Below are 23,721 nucleotides of genomic sequence, written 5' to 3' on the forward strand. Positions count from 1 at the left end.
ATAAAAATATCTTGATAGAAATGAAAGTGGAAACAATGTGCCAAAACTTACATAGTTCAGCAAAAGCAATTTTAAGAGGAAATTTATAGTTACAGAACTTACATTGAGAGACAAGAAAGATCTCAAACTCTTTAACTTCACACCTCAAGGAACTAGTGAAAGGATGAACTTAGCCCAAAGTTAGCAGAAAGAAGGAAACAACAAAATCCAGAGTAGAAATAGAGACTCGGAAAAAAAAAAAAAAATAGATCAACAAAACTAAGAGCTAGTTCTATGAAAAGTTAAAGTCAGCAAACCTTTAGCTAGGCTAAGAAAATGAAATCTGAATTGAAAGGGGAGATGTTACATCTAATAATACAGAAATGAAAAGAATCATGAGAGAATACCATGAATGAGGACATACCAAAATATTGAATAACCTAGAAAAATGGATAAATTCCTAGAAACACACAGACTATCAGGACTGAATCAGTAAGAAATAGAAAACTGAATGGACCTGTAACAATGAAGAAACTGAATCTGTAATCAAAAATCTCCTGACAAAGAAAAGTGCAGGACTGGAAAACTTCACTGGTAAATTCTATTAAACATTTAAAGAAGAATTAGCACCAGTCTTTCTTAAACTCTTCCAAAAAACAAAACTGAAAAGGAGGTGGCGCTGCTGACTCATTTTGCTGCCAGCTTTACCCTGATACCAAAGTTAGACAAGGGTACTACAAGAAAACAGAGTTTCAGCCCAGTATCCTTGATGGATCTGTATGACATTTATATACAAAAACCCTCAACAAAATACTACCAAACTGAATCAAGAGCACATTAAAAGAATCATACACTACAGTCATGTGGGATTTATTCCTGAGGTGCAAGGATGGCTCAACATAGGTAAATCAATAAATGTGATACAACACATTAACAGAATGAAGTAGAAAATCTTACGATAATGGCAATAGATAAAGAAAAAAGGCATTTGAAGAAATTTAAATGATAAAAAATCTCAACAAATAAAGTTTAAAAGGAATGTACTTCAACATAATGAAAGTTGTATATAATCAGCCCACAGCTAACATCATACTCAGTCATGAAAAGCTAAAGCTTTTCCTCTTAGTTTAAAAACAAGACAGGATTCATACTCATTACTTCTATTCAGCGTCACCCTGGAAGTCCTAGCCAGAGCAGTTAGTCAAGAAGAAGAAATAGAGGGCATCCAAATCAGAAAGGAAGAAGTAAAATTGTAGGTGACATAATCTAATATACGGAAAACCTTAAAGACTACATCAAAAAACTGTTAGAATAAATCCAGTGAAGTTGCAGAATACAAAATCAACATGCAGAAATCAATTTTATTTCTATAAACCAATCTAAAAAATAAACTAAGAAAGCAATCCCAATTACAGTAGCATCATACTGAGGAATAAATTTTACCAGGAGATGAAAGCCATGTGTGCTGAAAACTATGAGACATTGATGAAAGAGATTGAAATAAATGGAACCATATCTTATGTTCTTTGATTGAAAGAATTAAATGTCTATACTACCCAAACTTATCTACAGATTCAATGCATTCCCCATCAAAATTCCAGTGTCATTTTTCACAGAAATAGAAAATTCTAGAATTCATATGGAATCACAAAAAAAGCCAAATAGCCAAAGCAGTTTTGAGAAAGAACAAAGTATATAATTTCATGATTTCAAACTATATTGTAAAGCTATGGTAATCAAAACAGCATATGGTATTAACATAAAAATAGACACAGACCAGCAGAACAGAGAGCCCAGAATACACTCAAGCATATATGGTCAACTAATCTATGACAAGGGTACCACATGTACACAGTTGGGGAAAAGGTTAGTTTCTCCAATAAATGGTTCTGAGAAAACTGGACATCCAAAAGGAGAAAAATGAAATTGGACATCTGTCTCACACCACCCACAAAAATCAACTTAAAATAGATTAAAGACTGAAACTTAAGGCCTGAAACTTTAAAAATAGAACTGCCATATGTTCCAGCAGTCCCACTTCTGGGTCTTTATCCAAAGGAACTGAAATCACTGTCTCAAAGAAATATCTGCATCTCCATGTTCATGCTGCATTATTCATAGTAGCCAAGATATGGAAACAATCTTAAGTGTCACTAGTTGAATGGATAATGAAAACATGGCATATTCAGCCATAAAAAGAAGGAAATCCTGCCATTTGTGACAGCATGGATGAAATCACAGTCATTATACTAAGTAAAATAAGCCAAGCAGAGAAATTCAAATACTCCTTGATTTCAGTTGTATGTGGAGTTTGGGGGAGAAAAAATTGAGCTCATAGAACCAATGAGTGGAATGGTGGTTTGCCAGAGGCACAGATTAAAGAAGCATATGATCATCTCAATAGATGGAGGAAAACATTTGATAAAAGTCAACATCTATTAATGACTTTAAATAATAGGAACATAAACATAAAAGTGAATTTGTTTAATCTGACAAAGGATATCTGTTTTAAAAACAACAGCAAATATACTTAATGGTGATATGCTGCTTTGTTCTTTGTTTTTTGAGATGGAGAGCAATATAAAGATACTCATTATCACTATTTATTTTCAGTATCCTACTGGAGGTCCTCAATAGCCCAGTGTAGAGTAGGACATTGTAAATGGGTTCCCAGACCCAATTCCAACTTTGTATGTGTGCGTAGGCTGCCCCACACCAGTGAGCAATTCTCAGATGCCAGCAAGGTGTCTGAGAATTCAACTCAATTCTGACACTTTCTACCTGGAGATAGAATCAGATTCCAGAGGTAAAGAGTTCAGTTCCACTGGACAACCCTCCACATTAGATGCTAGTCACAAGCCCAGGTTGTTATCTGGGCATCTAACCAACTTGGTACAAACTGGAGTTTCCAACAGACATCCTCTAACTTAGGATGTCAATTGCAAGTTAAGGTTGTTTCTTGTACTTCTGCTAAGTCACTTCAGTTGTGTCCGACTCCGTACGACCCCATAGACGGCAGCCCACCAGGCTCCTCCGTCCCTGGGATTCTCCAGGCAAGAATACTGGAGTGGGTTGCCATTTCCTTCTCCAGTCAGTACTTCTGACTGACTGGCTATAAATCAGGGTTTCCCATGAGCCCTTAATTTGCTTGAGTTGCTCACAGAACTAAGAGAAACATGTATTTTACTGGATCACCAATTTATTATAAAAGGATGTTAAAGTATAAGAATCAGCAGCCAGACGAAGCGATATATAAGGGATGGCATTGGGAAATGGTGTGGAGCTTCTGTCCTTTTTCCAGGCTCACCACTCTCTCCAGTCTCCATGTGTTCAACCTGAAATCTCTCTGAACCTTGTCCTGTAGAGATTTTATGGAGGCTTCATTCAGTTCAGTTCAGTTCAGGCGCTCAGTCGTGTCTGACTCTTTGAGACCCCATGGACTGCAGCACATCAGGCCTCCCTGTCCATCACCAACTCCCAGAGTTTACTCAAACTCATGACCATTGAGTTGGTGATGCCATCCAACCATCTCATCCTCTGTCGTCCCCTTCTCCTCCTGCCTTCAATCTTTCCCAGCATCAGGGTCTTTTCCAATGAGTCAGTTCTTTGCATCGGGTGGCCAGAGTATTGGAGTTTCAGCTTCAGCATCAGTCCTTCCAATGAATATTCAGGACTGATTTCCTTTAGAATGGAATGGTTGGATCTCCTTGCTGTCCAAGGGACTCTCAAGAGTCTTCTCCAACACCACAGTTCAAAAGCATCAGTTCTTTGGTGCTCAGCTTTCTTTATAGTCCAATTCTCACATCCATACATGACTACTGGAAAAACCATAGCTTTGACTAGACAGACCTTTGTTGGCAAAGTAGTATCTCTGCTTTTTAATATGCTGTCTAGGTTGGTCATAACTTTCCTTCCAAGGAGTAAGCATCTTTTAACTTCATGGCTGCAATCACCATCTGCAGTGATTTTGGAGCCCCCCAAAATAAAGTCTGACACTATTTCCACTGTTTCCCCATCTCTTTGCCATGAAGTGATGGGACCAGATGCCATGATCTTCGTTTTCTGAATGTTGAGTTTTAAGCCAACTTTTTCACTCTCCTCTTTCATCAAGAGGCTCTTGAGTTCTTCTTCACTTTCTGCCATAAGGGTGGTATCATCTGCATATCTGAGGTTATTGATATTTTCTCCTGGCAATCTTGATTCCAGCTTGTGCTTCATTCAGTCCAGCATTTCTCATGATGTACTCTGCACATAAGTTAAATAAGCAGGGTGAGGCTTCATTACATAGGCACAATTGACTAAATCATTGGCCATTGGTGATTAATTCGACCTCCAGCCTCTCTTCCCTCTTGATCAGGGGCTGGGACTGAAAGTTCTAACCCTCTGATCACATGGTTAGTTCTCTTGGCACCCAGTCCCCACCCTTGGATGGGACCCAAAAGTCATCTTCCCTGAAGCATTTTCAGGAACTGAGGGCAAGAGGCCAAATATTATACTTGTAATATATAATTAATGCTCTTAATGCTCAGGAGAATCCAAGGATTTGGGGAATCTGTGAGCCAGGAGGTATGGATGAACACCAAGTACGTGTTTTTCCTGTAAATCACAAATATTGCAGACATGAAGCAGGAAGGGAGAGTGAGAGAAAACAGAGAGAACGGGAAGGAGAAAAAAGTGGGAAAGAATACAAGAGAGGAAGAAAAGCAATAATACTGAAGAAGCCCAGGCCCTGCTTTACACAGTGAAATCTACATTTCTACACATGAGACCTAGCATCACTCTCTTTTGTACCTTCCACGTGATTCCAGTCTGCAGTCATCTTTAAGAGTCGTGCCCTGTCCAGTTTTTGTAAATATTTAAAGAAGTATCACAATGCTGGCACAATAGCTTAATTTTTCATTTGAAGTAAATAAATTTATCTCAAAACAAGGTTTTCTGAAGCAACTTTTTGCTTGTTTGAGTTTGTACCAGCTAAAAGTAGGCTTCCTTTTTTTTTTTTCCCAGAAGTGAAATCAGGGATCATTTATTCAGCTTCTTTTAAAAACACGTAATCACCTTTTTCCCAGGCCTGTGGCAAAAACTAACGTCTGCCTTTTTTCAGGCAACTTCATAATTCCGTGTTCCCAAAACTTTTTATCTTTTTGAGCAAGAATTCTTTTAGGTGTCTTTTACAGTCTTCCAGGGAGTTGGAATTTTTCCATTAAGAGAATTTGTAAAACTGAAATAAACAAAAATCCGGTGCAATGTCTGGTCAATACAGCAGATGAATCAAAACTTCCCAGCCAAGCGTAACAGTTTTTGCCTGATCATCAAAGAAGCATTCAGTCTTGTGTTATACTAATGAAGTTTATGCATTTTCTGTTGACTAATTTCGGACGCTTTTCATCAAGTGCTGCTTTCAGTTGGTCTAATTGGGAGCAGTACTTATTGGAACCAGTTGTTTGGTTTTCCTGAAGGAACTCGTAAATAGGGGACTCCCTTCCAGTCCTACTGTATACACAACATCACCCTCTTTGGATGAAGACTGGCCTTCGGTATGGTTGGTGGTGTTGGTTCATTTCACTTGCCCCACGATCTCTCCCATTCTATATTGTTTTACAGAATCCACTTTTCATTGCCCTTCACAATTTGTTTTTAAAATGGAATGTTTTTCTTGCATTTCAATAGAGGATCGCATGTAGACTTATGGTCCAGAAGGTTTTTGTGGTGTTTTTTTTTTGGCTTAACTTATGTGGAACCCAAATATCAAAGCTATTAACATAACCAAGCTGGTGCAAATGATTTTCATTGCTCGATTTGGATAGTTTGAGTATGTCAGCTGTCTGCCATGTGGTATAACATTGATTGTTCTCAGTTAATGTCTCAATTTGATTGTTATCAATTTCAGCTGGTCTACCCAACCACAGAGCATTGTCTGGTATTGGTTTCTGTGATAGTTTATCACGGGAAATTGAATATAGTTCCCTGTATTATATAGTGGGACCTTGTTTATCCATTCTATATATAATAGTTTGCATCTGCTAATCTCAAACTCTTAATCCACCCTCCTTCAGTCCCCTTACTCTTTGGCAACCACAAGTCTGTTATCTATGTCTGTGAGTTCATTTCTATTTTGAAGATAAATGCATTTGTGTTATATTTTGTTTTTTAAGTTATTTATTTGTTTATTTTTGGCTGTGCGGGGTCTTTGTTGCTGAGCATGAGCTTTAGTTGCAGAGAGCAGGGGCTACTCTTTGGTGTAGGTGTGTGGGCTTCAGCAGTTGTGGCACATGGGCTCTAGAGTGTGAGGGCATGTAGGATCTTCCCAGACCAGGGATTGAACTTCTGTCCCCTGCATTGGCAGGTGGATTCTCAACCACTGAGCCAACAGGGAAGCCCCTGTGTTATATTTCAGATTCTACATATAAGTGATATTATATGGTACTTGTCTTTCTGTTTCTAACTTAAACTTCACTTAGTATGATAATCTCTAGTTCTATCCATGTTGCTGCAAATGGCATTACTTTGTTCTTTTTATAGCTAAGTAGTATTTGTATATATCTCACATCTTCTTTATCTATTCATCTGTTGAAGGACATCTAAGTTGTTTCCATGTATCAGTGATTATGAATAGTGCTGCTGTGAACATAGGGGTACATGTGTCTTTTTGAATTATAGTTTTTTTCCAGATACATGCTGGATCATATGGCAACTCTATTTTTAGCTTTTTGAGGAACCTCCATACATGTTTTCCATAGTGGCTGCACCAACTTACATTCTCTCTCACAGTGTAGGAGGGTTCTTTTCTTTATGTCCTCTCCAGCATTTATTATTTGTAGACTTTTCAAGGATGGCTATTCTGACTGGTATGAGGTGGTACCTCATTATAGTTTTGATTTCCATTTCTCTAATAATTAGTGATGTTGACCATCTTTTTATATGACTGTTGTTGGCCTATAATTTTTTTCTTTTGTAAATGTATTTTTCTGAGTATCAGGGTAAAAGTGGCCTCTTAGAATGAATTTGGGAATGCTCCCTCCTCTTCAGTTTTGGGGATAGTTTGGGAAGGCTAGGTATTAGCTCTCTTTATATGGTAGAATTTTGTCTGTGAAGTCATCTGTCTGGTTCTGGAGTTTTGTTTTCTGGGAGTTTTTTGATAGCAAATTCAGTTTCACTACTACTGACCTGTCTATTCCAATTGTCTATTTCTTTCTGATTCAGTCTTAGAAGATTGTGTGTTTCTAGGGTTTTTATCCATTTATTCTAGGCTGTCCAATTTGTTGCTGTATGATTTTTTGTATCTCTTTGATATTGGTTTTATTATTTCTTCTTTCATTTCTTATTTTGAGTCCTCTCTTTTTTTCCTAATGAGCCTGGATAAAGACATCAATTTTATCCTAAAAAAAAAAAAAGCAAAAAATGCTGGGTCTTGTTTTCATTGATTATTATATTGTTGAGGTGTGTTTGTTTTTTTTTTTGGTCTCTATTTTATTCTTCTCTGATCTTTATTATTTCTTTTCCTCTGCTGACTTTGGGCTTTGTTATTTGATTCCTTTAGACAGTAACCGACGTTGTTTATTTGAGATTTTTCTTCCTTTTTGAGGTAGGCCTTTATTGCTTCCCTCTTAGAACTTCCCTTTTCTGTGTCACATGATTTTGGAAAGTTGTACTTTTATTTTCATTTCTCTAAATGTTTTCTGATAACCTCTTTGATTTCTTCATCGACCCATTGTTTTTATAATGTCCTACTATTTAGTCTCCATGTTTTTGTTTTTTTCCGCATTTTTCTTCCTGTAATAAGTCCCAAAAATGGAAAGTGAAAAAGTGAAAGTGTTAGTTGCTCAGTCATGTTCGATTCTTTGCAACCAGATGGACTATAGCCCTCCAGGCTCCTCTGTGCATATAATTCTCCAGGCAAGAATACTGGAGTGGGTAGCCATTCCCTCTCCAAGGGATTTTCCCAACCCAGGGATCAAACCCAGGTCTCCTGCATTGCACGCAGATTCTTTACTCTCTAAGCCACCAGGAAGCCCAAGTTTCATATTATTATTGTCAGAAAAAATGTTTCTTGTAATTTCTGTCCTCTAAATTTGTTGAGACTTGTTTTGTGGCCTAGCATGTGATCTGTCCTGGAGAATGTTCCACATGCCCTTGAAGAGAATGTATATTCTGCTGTTTTTAGATGGAATGTCTCCAGTTCAGTTCAGTTCAGTCGCTCAGTCATGTCCAACTCTTTGCGACCCCATGAATAGCAGCACGCCAGGCCTCCCTGTCCATCACCAACTCCTGGAGTTCACCCAAAGTCTTGTGCATCGAGTCAGTGATTCCATCCAGCCATCTCATCCTCTGTCGTCCCCTTCTCCTCCTGCCCACAATCCCTCCCAGCATCAGAGTCTTTTCCAATGAGTCAACTCTTCGCATGAGGTGGCCAAAGTACTGGAGTTTCAGCTTTAGCATCATTCCTTCCAAAGAAATCCCAGGGCTGATCTCCTTCAGAGTGGACTGGTTGGATCTCCTTGCAGTCCAAGGGACTCTCAAGAGTCTTCTCCACCACCACAGTTCAAAAGCATCAATTCTTCGGCGCTCAGCCTTCTTCCCAGTCCAACTCTCACATCCATACATGACCACAGGAAAAACCATAGCTTTGAGTAGACGGACCTTTGTTGGCAAAGTAATGTCTCTGGTTTTGAATATGCTGTCTAGGTTGGACATAACTTTCCTTCCAAGACGTAAGCATCTTTTAATTTCATGGCTGCAGTCACCATCTACAGTGATTTTGGAGCCCGTGGAAGTGAGAAATAGATTTAAGGGCCTAGATTTGATAGATACAGTGCCTGATGAACTATGGAATGAGGTTCGTGACATTGTACAGGAGACAGGGATCAAGACCATCCCCATGGAAAAGAAATGCAAAAAAGCAAAATGGCTGTCTGGGGAGGCCTTACAAATAGCTGTGAAAAGAAGAGAAGCGAAAAGCAAAGGAGAAAAGGAAAGATATAAGCATCTGAATGCAGAGTTCCAAAGAATAGCAAGAAGAGATAAGAAAGCCTTCCTCAGTAATCAATGCAAAGAAATAGAGGAAAACAACAGAATGGGAAAGACTAGAGATCTCTTCAAGAAAATTAGACATACCAAGGGAACATTTCATGTAAAGATGGGCTCAATAAAGGACAGAAATGGTATGGACCTAACAGAAGCAGAAGATATCAAGAAGAGGTGGCAAGAATACACAGAAGAACTGTACAAAAAAGATCTTCCTGTCTCAGATAATCACGATGGTCTGATCACTGACCTAGAGCCAGACATCTTGGAATGTGAAGTCAAGTCGGCCTTAGAAAGCATCACTACAAACAAAGCTAGTGGAGGTGATGCAATTCCAGTTGAGCTATTCCAAATCGTGAAAGATGATGCTGTGAAAGTGCTGCACTCACTATGCCAGCAAATTTGGAAAACTCATCAGTGGCCACAGGACTGGAAAAGGTCAGTTTTCATTCCAATCCCAAAGAAAGGCAATGCCAAAGAATGCTCAAACTACCGCACAATTGCACTCATGTCACATGCTAGTAAAGTATATAATAAGTCCAACTGGTCTAATGTTAAGACCACTGTTTCCTTATTGGTTTTCTGTCTGTATGATTTCTCCCTTGATATAAGTGAAGTGTTATAATCTTCTATTCTTATTCTATTGTCAATTTTTCCTTTTTAGGACCTTTAATATTTACTTTCCAGATTTAGGTGCACCTGCATTTGTTTTCGTTCAGTTGCTAAGTCGTGTCTGACTCTTTGTGACCCCATGGAGTGTAGGCTCCTCTGTCTTCTCCCATCTCCAAGAGTTTGTTCAATTCATGTCCAACGAGTTGATGATGCTATCTAACGATTTTGTCCTCTGCCACTCTCTTCTTTTGTCTTCAGCATCAGGATCTTTTCCAGTGAGTCAGCTCTTTGCATCAGGTGGCCAAAGTATTGGAGCTTCAGCAACAGTCCTTCCAATGAATATTCAGGGATGATTTCCTTTAGGATTGACTAGTTTGATCTCCCTGCTGTCCAGGGGACTCTCAGCAGTCTTCTCCAGCACCATAGTTTGAAAGCTTCAGTTCTTCACACTTAGCCTTTTTTATGGTCACTTCAACACATGACTACTGGGAAAACCATAGCTTTGACTATACAGACATTTGTTGGCAAAGTGATGTCTCTGCTTTTAATATGCTGTCTAGGTTTGTTGTAGCTTTTCTTCCAAGGAGCAAGCATCTTTTAATTTCATGGCTTGTAGTCATTGTCCACACTGATTTTGGAGCCCAAGAAGAATAAATCTGCCACCATTTCCATTTTCCCCCCTCTATTTGCCATGAAGTGATGGGACTAGATGGGACCTGGTATCTTAGTTTTTTAAGTGTCGACTTTTAAGCCAGCTTTTTCACTCTCCTCTTTCACCCTTATCAAGAGGCTCTTTAGTTCCTCTTCACTTTCTGCCCTTAGAGTGGTAACATCTGCATATCTGAGGTTGTTGATATTCTTCCCATCAATCTTGATTCAGTTTTTGTAATTCATCCAGCCTGACATTTCACATGATGCACTCTGTTTAGAAGTTAAATAGAGTGACAATATACTCCTTTCCCAATTTTGAACCAGTCAGTTGTTCCATGTTCAGTTCTAACTGTTGCTTCTCGACTTGTATACAGTTTTCTCAGGAGACTGGTAAGGTGGTCTCATATTCGTGTCTCTCTAAGAATTTTCCACAGTTTGTTGTGAGCCACACAAAGGCTTTAGTGTAGTCAATATTAGGTGCATATATATTAATGAATGTTATATTCTCTTCTTGTATTGATCACTATCAGTATATAATGGCCTTCTTTGTCTTATTTATAGACTTTCTCCTAAAGTCTATTTTGTAAGATATGAGTATTGCTACCAGCTTTCTTGTCATTTTCATTTCCGTGAAATATCTCCTTCCATCCCCTCACTTTTAGTCTGTGTATCTTTAACTCTAAAGACAGTCTCTTGAACATAGATGGGTCTTGTTTTTTTATCCAGTCATCTCCTCTGTGTCTTTTGATCGGAGCATTTAGCCCATTAACATTTAGTTAGTTAGTTAGTGTTAGTCGCTGAGTTGTGCTCGACTCTTTGCGACCCCATGGACTGCAGCCCACCAGGCTCCTCTGTCCATGAGATTTTCCAGGCAAGGATACTGGAGTGGGTTGCCATTTCCGTCTCTAGGGGATCTTCCCAACCCAGGGATTGAACCCCATTGACACTTCAAGTGATTATATATAGGTATGTATATATTGCCATTCTGTTACTTGTTTCTGGGTTATTTTTTCATTCTGTGTTCTTTTCATGTTCTTTTAGTTTCTTTCTTTGTGGTTTGATTATTTTGTTTAGTGGTATGCTTGTGTTACTTTCTCCCTATTTTTGTGTGTCTACTGTATGATTCTGATTTGTGGTTGCCATGGGGTTCATATATGTTGGCCTAAATATCTATTTATTTTAATCTGGTAATTTAAATCATTTGAGTTCAAGCACATTCTAAAAAATCTCCATTATTTTACTCGTCTCCCCCACATTTTGTGGGTGTTTTGTTTTGTTTTTGTTTTTTGGCTGTGCCACACAGCATGCAGGATCTTATTTCCCCAAACCAGGGATTGAACCTGTGCCTCCTGCAGTGGAAGCTGGAACCTTAACCACTGGAGTCAACATAGTTTGTGCTTTTTTTTATGTCATATTTTACATCTCCATGTGTATCCCTTAACTGTTTATTGTAGTTATAGTCGATGTTCTAATTTTTGTCTTTTAATCTTATATAAGCATTTGATCCACAGTCTTTGCTGTATATACTGTGTATTTTCCTTTACTGGTGGGATTTTCCCATCCTATAAATTCTTTCATTTTGTTGTACCCTTTTTTTTCCACTTGGAGAAGGCTAAGACTTCCTTTAAAGTTGGGTTAAATATTATGAACTTTTGATTTTTTCCTTATCTGAGAAGTTCTTTAGCTGTCTCTTAATTCTGAATGATAATCTTGTTGGGTAGATTATCCTAAGTTTTAGATTTTTCCTTTTTAGCACTATCGGTATGTCATGCCATTCCCTTGTGGCTGTAAAGTTTCTGCAGAAAAATCAGCTGATGGACTTATGGGTGTTTCTTTATATGTTATTCTTTGTTTTTCTCTTGCTGCCTTCAGATTCTCTCTTTGTCTTTAACATTTACCATTTTAATTATGGTAGGTCTTGGTGTATATGTCTCTGTCAGTTTGGGACACTCTATGTTTACCATACATGGATATCTATTTTTCTTCAGGTTCAGAGAGTTTTCAGGCATAGTTTCATCAAATACATTTTTTTTACCCTTTTCTCCTTTGGAACCTCAATAATGCAAATGTTAGTATGCTTGATATTGTCCTGCTGCTACTGCTAAGTCGCTTCAGTCATGTCCGACTCTGTGCGACCCCATAGACGGCAGCCCACCAGGCTCCCCCATCCCTGGGATTCTCCAGGCAAGAACACTGGAGTGGGTTGCCATTTCCTTCTCCAATGCATGAAAGTGAAAAGTGAAAGGGAAGTCGCTCAGTCGTGTCGGACTCTTAGCAACCCCATGGACTGCAGCCTACCAGGCTCCTCCATCCATGGGATTTTCCAGGCAAGAGTACTGGAGTGGGGTGCCATTGCCTTCTCCGTGATATTGTCCTAGAGGTCCCTTAACTTGTTCTAATTTTTTAATATTCTTTTTCTGTTCGGATTGGGTGGTTTCCATTATTCTGTCTTCTAGCTCTCTTAGGCATTCTTCTGTATCACTTAGTCTGCTGTTAAATCTTTCTGGTGTTTTTTCATTTCAGTTGTTGTATTTGATGACTTTATTTTTGGTATTTTCTACTTCTTTGTTAAAATTTTCACTGTGTTCATCATCTATTATCTTCCTTAGTTCATTAAACATTCTTTTACTAATGCTTTGAACTCTTTCTGGTAAATTATTTATCTGTTTTATTATTTATTTTTTCAGGGGGTTTTCTCCTTTTTTCATATAAAAGAAATCCCTCTGTCTTCTCATTTTGCTTAACATCTCTTTTCTCTATGAAATTAGGTGAAACAGTTACCTGTCTTGGTCTTAAAGAATTGTACTTGTATGGGAGCATCTCTGTTCAGTCTGTCTTTGCCCAGTGGCTTTGGTGGGAGAGCTGGGTCTGAAGTAAGCAGGGTCGTATCTTTTCCCAGAGTGTGCGGGCTGCTATCACCTTGATGGTAGGTAGGATTGGAGATGGAGAGGCTAGAGGCAGAGCCAGGTATGATCTGGGGCTTCTTGTATGCTCATTGGTCATCACAGTCCTATCAAGGGTGGGGTCTGGTCCCAAAGTCTAGAGCAGAATCCCTGAGGGTGGAGTTCAAGCTGCCTCCTTTCCCTGTGAGTGTGTGCTCCCCACTCTCCTGACAATGAAATGTGTGGAGATCTGTGCTAGAGCAAGAGGATCTGAGTGGTACCTGGTATAGGCCAGTGTGTGTGCTTGTACTGTGCCTGCACACCATCCATTCAGAGCGCCAGTCTGTCCTGATCTGCCGCTTCTGTGAACACCAGTAATGGCTGTCCCACCTCACCCCCGACCAGATGCAGGGCTGGGTAAGAGCCAGCTCTCTCTCCTACAGATGCACACTTTCCTCCACCATAGCAGCCTTTGACCTAGTGGGAAGCCGTGCTGAAGCTCGTGGTGCTGGAGTGGGCGCTCAGTGTGGTCTGGGGAATGCCTTGAATCAGTTGCAGGAAACTAACCAGAGTCCCAGGCCTTTCAATCTGCTTCCTCTGTTTTGCTCCTAGGAGTAAACAAAGAGTATTCACACTCTTCACGAGCAAATTCTAGGTTTCTTACAGCCCTCCTGTTAGTCCCACTGGTTTTCAAATCAACCAAGGGGACTCATCTTCTCGGTGTCAGACCCCAGGATGGGATGACTAATGTGTGGTTCATACCAGTCACTCCTCAGGGAGGATCTCCAAGCCCATGTAATCCCCCTTTACCTCTGTGTCCCCTTCCAGGGGCATCAGTTCTGACCTGATCACTTTCTACCCGATTCATTGTGGATCTTTACAGCCTTGATTGTACAAAAGGCTTCCTGCCAGTCTTCAGTTTGATTTTAGTGAGAATTGTTCCACCTGTGATGTATTTTTGATGTGTTCGCAGAGGGTGGTGAACCTGTTGTCCTTCTACTCCTTCATCTTGATCTCCTCTCTCTGGTCCGAGCTTCTGATCTTACAGAGCATGGTGTCTGGCTCATCAGAAGTTACTGTCCTCTCCAGGGCAGGGGAATGTGTACTGCTTGCTACTTAAGACTTTATAATTTCATTTTACAGTTTTGTGGAATGGGCCAGTGCAAGGGTCATAAAAGCTGTTTTTATGGAGCTCGCCTGGCACATGGGGGCATGGAAAGACAGTCGACAGACAGGGATAGGTTATGCCCGATGGCTAAGTGCTACAGAAAAATCAGAAGGAAGGTGGGACGTGCTAGTGCGGCTGAATGGGACACTTCTGGAACACAACCTGAGGTGGGAAGCAGGGTCACAGGAAGATGTGTGCAAGGAGCCTCGGGCTGGAGCTAACATATGCATGAAGGTGGCATGTTGGAGAAGAGGAGAAGAGGACTGGCATATAGAGCACTACCAGCCCAAAGAAGGCATCTTTTTAGCTAGCAAAGTGCCAGGTGAATAGGATCAGAATAGGTTAGTATAGAGGCATTTTTCCTATTTGTTCTAGATTCAGCACCCTCTAAAGACCAGCTATCCTCCAAGGAGAAACCCAGCTTCTCAACTGATCTGCAGCTTCTGAGCCAAGCAGGCCCCAGGGACCTTCCTGGTGGTGCACCAGCCCCTTTGGTGCCGTCATCCCCTCCCGTGACTGCTCTGTCCCAAGACATGGCCCCACCAGCTGCCAGTCCTAAGCTGGAGCCAGCAACGGGGCCTGCCATGCAGACAGGGGGACCAGGAACCCCTCAGGGGCCGGCCAGTGAGCATAAGACTCCCTGGCCATTAATGGAAACTCTTGATGTTCAGCTTGCTGCACAGTCCCCTGGCATGGGCCGAGGGCCTTGTGCCCCACCTTTGGAGGCCCCCCTTCACCCCATGGGTCTGGGGGATCCTGCCTTAGCCAGAGAGCCCATCACCAAGGGGGAGCCCCTATCAGCTTTGGCCCCCACATCTGGTGCCCCTGGCGGGGCCTCTCAGCCCACTGTGAGCCAGCCCCTTCCCCCGCTCCCTACTGTGGTGGGAGCAATCAGTCTGGCCACTCCCCAGCTCCCCAGTCCCCCGCTGGCACCCACTGCCCCACCTCAGCCACCTTCAACCTTGGAGTCAGATGGAGAAGGGCCGCCCCCAAGGGTGGGCTTTGTGGACAGCACCATCAAGAGCCTGGACGAGAAGCTGAGGACTCTGCTCTACCAGGAGCACGTGCCCACCTCCTCAGCCTCGGCTGGGACCCCTGTGGAGGCAGGTGACCGGGACTTCACCCTGGAACCCCCAAGAGGGGATGAGCCCCGTACAGAGGCCTCTGGGGGCAGTCTGGCCCTGCTGCCCCAGCCTGCGGTGAGTACGGCCCGAGGCACTGTCTGCAGGCAATTCATGTCTGATCCACGCGTGTTTTGCTCGAGTTGCCTAGGGAGGAGGAAATCCATCCTTTGAACTGGAGGGGAGGATTTTCAGTTTTGCTACAGAGATGTTAGCAAGTAAGGCTCATAGCTCTTTCTTTCTGTTTCTTTCTTCAGTTGGAAAAGTCAGAAGTGGCCCCTGGATTAGAGGTCACACTGGAGCAGTCCATGTCCTTGTCAGTGACAGGTAACAAGCCATAGGTGTTACCAGCCTTCCTTTGAAACATTCTGCTTCTTTACCCTTCATCCCCACAGCATCTTGGGTGGGACCCAGATGTGGCAGAAGCAGTTCTAGCACAAACCATGTGTTCACACTCCAAGAGAAGGCCCTCTGTGGAAATGGGTGAAAGCCCTATTGACTGGGTATTGGGATCTTAACAGGGCCTGTCTGGCTCCCCAGTGCTCTCAGTATATTCTGGTGAATACCCCTAGCTCCTATTTCTATAGGAGGTTATAAGGTGACTGTGGTTATTTTGGACAGAATGCAGGGCTGGGGCTGGGGAGTTCCAACAGGTCTGTGGAAGCTGCCAGGCTAGAGCCATCTGTGAAGTTCTGAAACAGGATTTCTTCTGTGGTTCCTGAGTATTGTGCATCTCTGCAGGAATTCTTGCTGTAGTTCTCATTTCATTACCTGAACACACGTTTTAGCACAAGAGAATTAGTCTGATCTAAGGTGTTGGTTCTTTCTCGGCCTGGAATTTCTTGGGAAATTGGCAAGATAAGGATCCAGCTGACCTTGTAATGGAACCATGGGTGTGCATCAGTGGCAAGAACAGTCCTTCCAGATCACAGAACAAGGGGAGTGGACTGTTGGATTCTGTGGCTGGACCCCAGGACACCGCATTCTTATAGATGCCACACTTTAGAGGGGTGGGGCTTCTGGGATTGGGGTCAGAAGCCGTAACATATGATGTTTACCTGGGGAAGATAAGGATCATGGGATGAAGCAGGCGTGGGCTAGGCAAGGGAGAAGGTGAGAGATTGTACCCGAGTGCCCTCTCCTTCTCCTTCTGCCTTCTTTCTGTGAGTTGTGTACCATGGGCAGCTGCCTCTGCAGCATCAGTGCCTTCAAGTGCCGGAGCCTTCCAGAATATGGAACTGACAGGGAAACTCTAAGAGATAGATTCTAGTTTGGAAACGGTCAATTTTTCTGGTGGTCAGAGCTGATCAGAAATAGAGTGCAGTTGGTAATGAGCCTTCTGTCCCCAGAGGTGTGCAAAGCAAGATTGGATGATCGTCACCATAGTTGTGTAGGGAGGAGTATTGTGTATTTTCTAGAGTTGGGGTTGCATGACAGATGAATCTGGGTCTTTTCAGGAATCTGTGCGGGAGCAGCCCCCCAGCCTGGCTGGAGGCTCTTTCAGCCCCTGTCATGGCTCTCCCAATCCCCTACACATGGCAGCATGTTAGTTCAGCTCAGGCTGGTTTTCTTTGCTATGTGCAGGTCCCAACTCAGGCCAGGCTTCCACACATCAGCTCCTTCTGCTTCTGTTGTTTACTCTTCACAGCAACCCGGGAAGGCTGGTCAAATGTCTCATCTGTAGATGGGGAAATGAGACAGTCTCAGATGACAGGGACCTTCCACAGACTTTGGAGCAGCAGGATTAGGAGTGTCAGCCTTATTGTTCTGATCTTCCTGGACCTCGTAAGACCCTTTAATCATCAGAACATTTTGGGGAGAGAGAAGGCGATGCTGTCAGGTGAGACAGGGCACATCAGGGGTATAGAGTGGACAGGTGAGGCAGGCGATGGTCATCAGGTGCGTGGAAGGCCTGGCTGTGCCTGGGGGTCTGGAGCAGGGGCCTTCAGGGGTCTGAGTAGTATTGGGTTGATGTCTTCCCCCTTTTCTGGATCACAGGGCATCTCCTGTGAAGTGATGGGGTTAGGATGTCAGTAGTTTCTGTTTTCCAGCTGCACACACCGCTTCTCACTGCCACTCCCTTTCTCTTCTGAATGGCTGCTTTTGGGTCATTCCTGCCTTTGTTCTCTGCGCCAGCCTGAGTAACGGTTTTAACGTTCCTACAGCTGAATCATCTTTGAGCCACACGCTTGGCCGTGAGGGAGCACAGGTGGCCTCCGATTCGCGCGCAGCACCCAGTGCCCCCAAGGTAAGAAGTTTTCTCCAGTGAGATGCTCAGTGGGTTGGCGGGCTTGCTCTCTGATGGTGTTTGCGTGGAATCTTTTCCTTTCCACTGTTTCCCAAGGATGTCCCTGCTTCTGCCATCCCTGCCCATCTGGAGCCCACAGACCGGACCAGCAGGGTCCCTGGGGAAACCTTGGCCGAGTCCATGCAGAGCTGCCCGGGGACATTGATTGAGGGTGGCCAGGACAGCCAACCCCAGCCACACAGCACTCTGGTATCAGGATCCCCTCCGAAATGGCCAGGGCAGCAGGATGGCAGTTCGCCAGCCAAAACCGTGGGCCGGTTCTCAGTGGTCAGCACCCAGGATGAGTGGACTCTGGCCTCCCCCAATAGCCTGCGGTACTCAGCCCCACCTGACGTTTACCTGGACGAAGCTCCCTGCAGCCCAGACATGAAGCTGGCTGTGCGGCGGGCACAGACGGCCTCCTCCATCGAGGTCGGCATGGAAGAGCCCTTGTCCAGTGACTCTGGGGACGAGTCCCCTTGCAGGAGGCCTTCTGTGCAGAAGCATGCCTCCCTGCCCAGCAGCAGTGGTGGTGTGGCCAGTGACTTTGTGAAGAAGGCCGCTGCCTTCCTGCAGAGGTCCTCTCGGGCTGGCTCCCCAGGCCTGGAGACACCCAGCAGGATGGGCGTGAAGGTCCCCACCATCAGCGTGACCTCCTTCCACTCCCAGTCATCCTACATCAGCAGTGACAACGACTCAGAGATTGAGGATGCTGATATCAGGAAAGAGCTGCAGAGCCTTCGAGAGAAGTAGGTTCTGTGGAACAGGTCAGGTCTGGGCTATGGTGTCAGGGGAAGTGTCCGGGAGCCGAAGTCCACGTCCTGCCAAGTGCGCTTTGAGCTCCTGGGCTGGGTGACAGGGTAGAGGCAGTATCCCTGCCGTCAGATCTGGTCCCTGGTCTCTGGAGCCCACACCTCCCCTCCTCCTTCAGTCTCACACATAGGCCTTGATCGCGCTTGCTCTCTCCCCCTGCAAGTTTGCCTGCTCCTGCTGTGGTCAGGGTCACTGGGATACAGCTAAGAAGGCCCCACACTTTAGTGACTAAGGTCGGGAGAGGCTGGAATCCTTGGGAAGGGGTGGCTGTGGGCTCTTGGGGGGGACCCAGAAATGGAGACATGGGCAGGAGAAGCCCGTGCTCTCTTCTACTCTTGGCTGTGCAGAGAGGGCCCTAGCCTTAGCTGCATGCTCCCTGAGGAAGGCCAACCGGGACCACCCAGCCCTTTCCTAGACTTTTCTAGAAACTGCCCTTACCCACAGCCAGTGATTCCACCCAAGTCTTAACAGCAGCTTCCCACCCATGTGACCTGGTGTCTTGGCTCTATTCTCAGGAATAGTGTTGCCTGTGGGGTCAGCCTAAGCTGCAAGCTCTTCTGGGCACAGCTGGAGCCCCAGGGCCCTGGCTAACATTTTCTGTAGACTTGCTTGTACAGGCTTCCTCTCCTCTGAGAGGCCTCTTGTGCTGTGTTCCCTCACATGGAGGAAGTAACACTTATTTGCCTGATAAGCTAAGGCAGCCTTCCAATTCTGAGCCCTGATTATTTGTTTCTTCACCCATGTTTATGATTAGGGTTTGTATTGTAAGCATAAATGTGAGAAGTTGTTCATATCCTACCCCCGTCCACCCCCCCAAAAAAAAACAGCAATGTTACAAGTCTGGATATATTGGAAAACTTGAATGTTTTAGGCTGGTCTCCATGCAGTTCTGTTGTTGGGTGAGTTGATGCCAAAGGTCTCAGTGATACTCCCATTTGGCTTAGGTGTAAACAGAAGGTGACATTTAAATGCCCTTATGTCCCCTGCACATGGCCTGTCTGCCCAGCCTACCCTGCAGGCTCTACTCCTCATACCCATCCTACCAGTCCTGGGCTCTCCTGGAGGGGCCTCATGTTGGAGGTGACCAGAATGCCCACCTGGCTTCCCTCTTCCTTTCCCTCCTACAGGCATCTGAAGGAGATCTCAGAGCTACAAAGTCAGCAGAAACAGGAGATTGAGGCCCTGTACCGCCGCCTAGGCAAGCCACTACCCCCCAACTTAGGCCTCTTCCACACGGCCCCACCCATTGGCCGCCGGAGAAAGACCAGCAAGAGCAAGCTGAAGGCGGGGAAGTTGCTGAGCCCCCTGGTGCAGCAGCTCAAAGTCGTGGCCTCCAGCACAGGTTGGCCCAGGGCCCTCCTAGCCTCCCTCAGACGTGGGAGCTGGGCAGATGGGAGGCAGGCACTAGGCCTTGGAAGAGCGCTTCCTGAATCTCCTTTCATTGGAGCAAGGAAGCATCTTCAGGCCCAAGAGAGCCAAGGCCTCCACCCCTCCTGCCAGGAGGGAAGTACCGGAGTCCCAGCTGCCTGTGGGTTGCAGTGTGCTCCTCCCTGCAGAGTGCTGCCCGGGCTGGGGTCTGCTTCCTCTGATCCCGTTTCTCAGATGTATGTCAGCCCCTGACAGTGGGGGTTGAGAGTTGCCTTGGGGGAGGGAGAGGATGATAGGGACCCTCCCTGCTCCCCTGCCTTTAACCACAATGCCCAGGCACTAAGAGTACACACCGCAAGCCCCCACACTCTGGGGTGGGGACCCAGTGAGCTGAAAGCCCTAAATGCACCAGGTGGGAAGCCAGCAGTGAGCTGACCTTAAGCCTTCCCTCTCCATGTTGCAGGTAACCTGCAGGATACACACCCAAGAATTTCTAGGATTACCCAAAATTATATGAATTCCATTATCAATTCCTAAAGCTAACACAAGACTTCAGAGAGTGAGGAAATCCACAGGTCCCCTTTGAGCCCACGTGTACATCTGCAGACGGGCCGTGGTCCTTTCACAGCGTTTGCACAACGTAGGTTAGCACCAGTGGAAACAGTGGTCATTTTCTTCAATCTTCCTGACAACTGCACATGGGTGATCCAGCAATGTACCCATTGCCTGTAGGGACTCAGCTTCCCCAAGGTCACCCAGCAAAGAGCAGGGAGGATAGACATGGCCTGAGCTGGCTGGTCTGTCCTGTGGTGCCTCATCGTGCCTGTCACCCCTTCTCCCCCCAACCCAGGTCACTTGTCAGACTGCAGCAGAGCCCCACCTGCTAAGGACCCTGCCCAAGCTGGGGCAGGGCCCACAGCAGCTTCAGACCCATGTGGGAAGGCAGTTCAGACTCAGCAGCCTTGCTCCGTGCGGGCCTCCCTGTCTGCAGACATCTGCTCCGGCTTGGCCAGTGATGGAGGCGGAGCGCACGGCCCAGGTGATTCCCAGCTCGCCCGTCTCCGAGCATGTGCTAGCCTCATAGGGCCCGTGTGGCATAGAGGGGACATGAGCTGCGGCCAAGGCTGCCGACAGCCGCTTAAGGAAAAAGAAACGTTAGATGTAGATTTTGAATGAGAAAAGTGGATGGCCTGCCCATCATCAAGTCTTGCTGTAAGCGGCTCAGAGGGAGGTGCGCTTGGCAAGAGCCGGCCTGGGGAAGGCGCCAGGACCACTGAGAGGTCAGATGTGGCATCTGCTGTGTGCTCTGCGCCGGTTCCCAGGCACTGGCCCACCCCCACCCTCCCCCACTCCCCACTAAACATGGGTCCTTCCGTCAGGAGGGCCAGTTGGGGGGACGAGGGCACAGCTCTCGAGCTGGGAGATTGGCCTTGAGGAGGAAATGCTCGTCACCGCTGCCGTGGATGCAGCAGCTACGCGATGAGGTGCTCCACCCCCACCATCTCTCTCCAGAGAAGTCGTGGTGACCACTGCCGGTGCCCACCCCCCACCCTGCCCCGCACGCTCTCCTGGGGTCCGCTTCTCTTCCGCTCCAACATTGCCTCCTTTCCATTATGTGATCAGTGGCTGTGGTCCTCTGGGCTGGGCTAGGTGGAGCCGTGGATGCTAAGTGAAGAGGCTGATGTGGCTGGTGGTGTGTAGGAGGAATCCCAGAGACTGTACTTGATGCCTGTCTCTTTGTTTTCTTCCCTCTATATTCATTTGCAGGCTGGACGGTTTACCACCCAACGTCTGAGAGAGTGACCTATAAGTCTAGTAGCAAACCTCGCGCTCGATTCCTCAGTGGACCCGTGTCTGTGTCCATCTGTCTGTATTTGTTCTTTTGTATTTTATCACCTCCTGGCCCTTGGTTTCTCCCCTGCCCCTCCCTGTCTTCATTATCTTCCATACATTTTGTAGGACACTTTACCCCACCCCCATTGAAATCATGTACTTGATACAAAAAATGGAACCCCGCCCATGCCCACCCTTCTAGCCCCAGAAAGCGCCAGTGCATGCTCTTGGCTGGCTCATGCCTGGACACCAAAAGCATGTTCAGTGGCTTGCCCACTCCCAGCCTCTGGCGCTCTGCCCCAGGCCCCAGGGTGCTCTGCATTTCTTTTGTCACTTGTTTGTTTAGTGTTTTTTTTTTTTTTCCTTTTTTCTTTTTTTTATGTTGGACGTAGTTTTATTTCTGTTGCAATCGTGGCAGATTTACACGTCCGCTGTCCCCAGTTCCAGCGACAACAAAAAGACAACCCCGGCCTTCTCTAGACGCATGGTGTGTTTCACACGTGTCTGGACTCTGAAGACATGCATGTAGCGAGCCGAGACAGTTCTAGAAGGTCACTGGAGGGTGTAACTTCTGTACAAGGGCCGTATCACAACATCCAGTACTGTTAACCCACTGCCCCACTCCCTGCATGTGGAAATGCTGAGAGAACGTGCTCCAGCTAGGATGCCCCAGCACCCCCTCCATTCTTGTCACGTCAGGAATCTCTGACCCTGAGAGATTTGATTCCAAGCCTCCTGCTGTACCTCTCTGTGTGAGCCCGTCCCCTCCTGGCCTTCTCTCTAGCTGGAGCACTTTACTTGGTGTATTTCCCTCTCATCTCACCGACCTCAGAGATGAAGTCAATTATTCAGTTCCCCAAAGCTCTGCTAAATCAAAACTCAAGTCCCAGTCATCATCTGCCTCCCTGGAACACACTGCTAGCACCCAGGGACTCCATGTCCAGGAATGGCGCATCTGCTCAGGCTGTCCAAAATCGTTTTCATCCCTCAGACCAATTGGCCAATGATTCAGAAGCTGTGAGGTTTTCAGGTTTTTGTTTTTCAACAGAAGTGTTAAGCTTTTTACCCATTGGATTGTACATGCTGGTTTAGGGCCTCTGGCTTTTGCTCGTACAACAAAGATACATTGTGCTTGTTGGGATCTGAGGCCACATCCATGGCAGGCATCCATCAGCGTTCAGTGTCCATCCCCATCAGAGTGACTTTGGCACCCTACCCTGGAGGGACAGGTCAGAGGCATAAGACTGTAGAAATGCTCAGGAACTGCCCAGTGCTCCTTGTCTGCTAACAGCCCCCTCACCCTGTTTCTGTTTAGGTGTCTTGGCTCTGCAGGTTAGTTGCCAAGTTGGGTAGGGGGCTGGGAGGCCTGCATGCATCCTGGCTCCCTGCTCACTTCGCGCATCACCCACTAGTCCTCTTTATTCTGCCTGTGCGTGCCTGGCTCTCGCCTGGGAAGCTGTGGTGAGGGCACCCACACCTCTAGGCATCTCCACGCATCTCCTAGTCAGACAAGTGTGTGTATCACTGCTTGAGGGTGGCCAGCCAGGCGTGGGAAGCAGATTAGAGCAGGGCATTTGGGGTAAAAGTGGAAGTGAAGAGTACCATGTGGCCCCTGAGGTCATTGCCAGGCTACCTTTCTACTCAGATGGTTTTACTTTTTTTAAGGGTCTTCATCTATATCATTATTAATTATTGTTTTTTTTTTTAATTTTTTTAATTTTATCTTTTAGCTTTACAATGTTGTATTGGTTTTGCCATATATCAACATGAATCCACCACAGGTATACATGTGTTCTTTACTCAGCCATTAAAAAGAATACATTTGAATCAGTTCTAATTATTGTTTCAAGATAAAAAAATATTGTTTGAGGATCAATGGGGACAAAGAATCAGGATCAGATAGAATTCTTCACTTTACCACTTTCAGTTTTCAAGGGATGAGAATATGTCTTCCCCTAACCACACTGCTTGTGTGTGTGGCTAGGA

General features: G+C 45.2%; 1 protein-coding gene across 7 annotated transcripts in view; it reads left to right on the forward strand.

Moving 5' to 3' along the window:
• WNK2 (WNK lysine deficient protein kinase 2) overlaps nucleotides 1-23,721 on the forward strand; it is a 142,535-nt gene that overhangs the window by 92,135 nt on the left and 26,679 nt on the right. For 4 of the 7 annotated variants that reach the window (XM_055579077.1, XM_055579076.1, XM_055579078.1 and 1 more), the window contains 7 exons: nucleotides 14,689-15,512; nucleotides 15,692-15,761; nucleotides 17,600-17,682; nucleotides 17,779-18,470; nucleotides 19,662-19,876; nucleotides 20,753-20,941; nucleotides 21,670-21,768. In XM_055579077.1, the coding sequence (XP_055435052.1) occupies nucleotides 14,689-15,512; nucleotides 15,692-15,761; nucleotides 17,600-17,682; nucleotides 17,779-18,470; nucleotides 19,662-19,876; nucleotides 20,753-20,941; nucleotides 21,670-21,768 (2,172 nt within the window). The remainder of the gene's footprint in view (nucleotides 1-14,688; nucleotides 15,513-15,691; nucleotides 15,762-17,599; nucleotides 17,683-17,778; nucleotides 18,471-19,661; nucleotides 19,877-20,752; nucleotides 20,942-21,669; nucleotides 21,769-23,721) is intronic. The other 3 variants (XM_055579080.1, XM_055579082.1, XM_055579079.1) reach the window with 2 other exon arrangements.

The sequence above is a fragment of the Bubalus kerabau genome, chromosome 4 (genome assembly GCF_029407905.1).
Source record: "Bubalus kerabau isolate K-KA32 ecotype Philippines breed swamp buffalo chromosome 4, PCC_UOA_SB_1v2, whole genome shotgun sequence".
Lineage (NCBI taxonomy): Eukaryota > Metazoa > Chordata > Mammalia > Artiodactyla > Bovidae > Bubalus > Bubalus kerabau.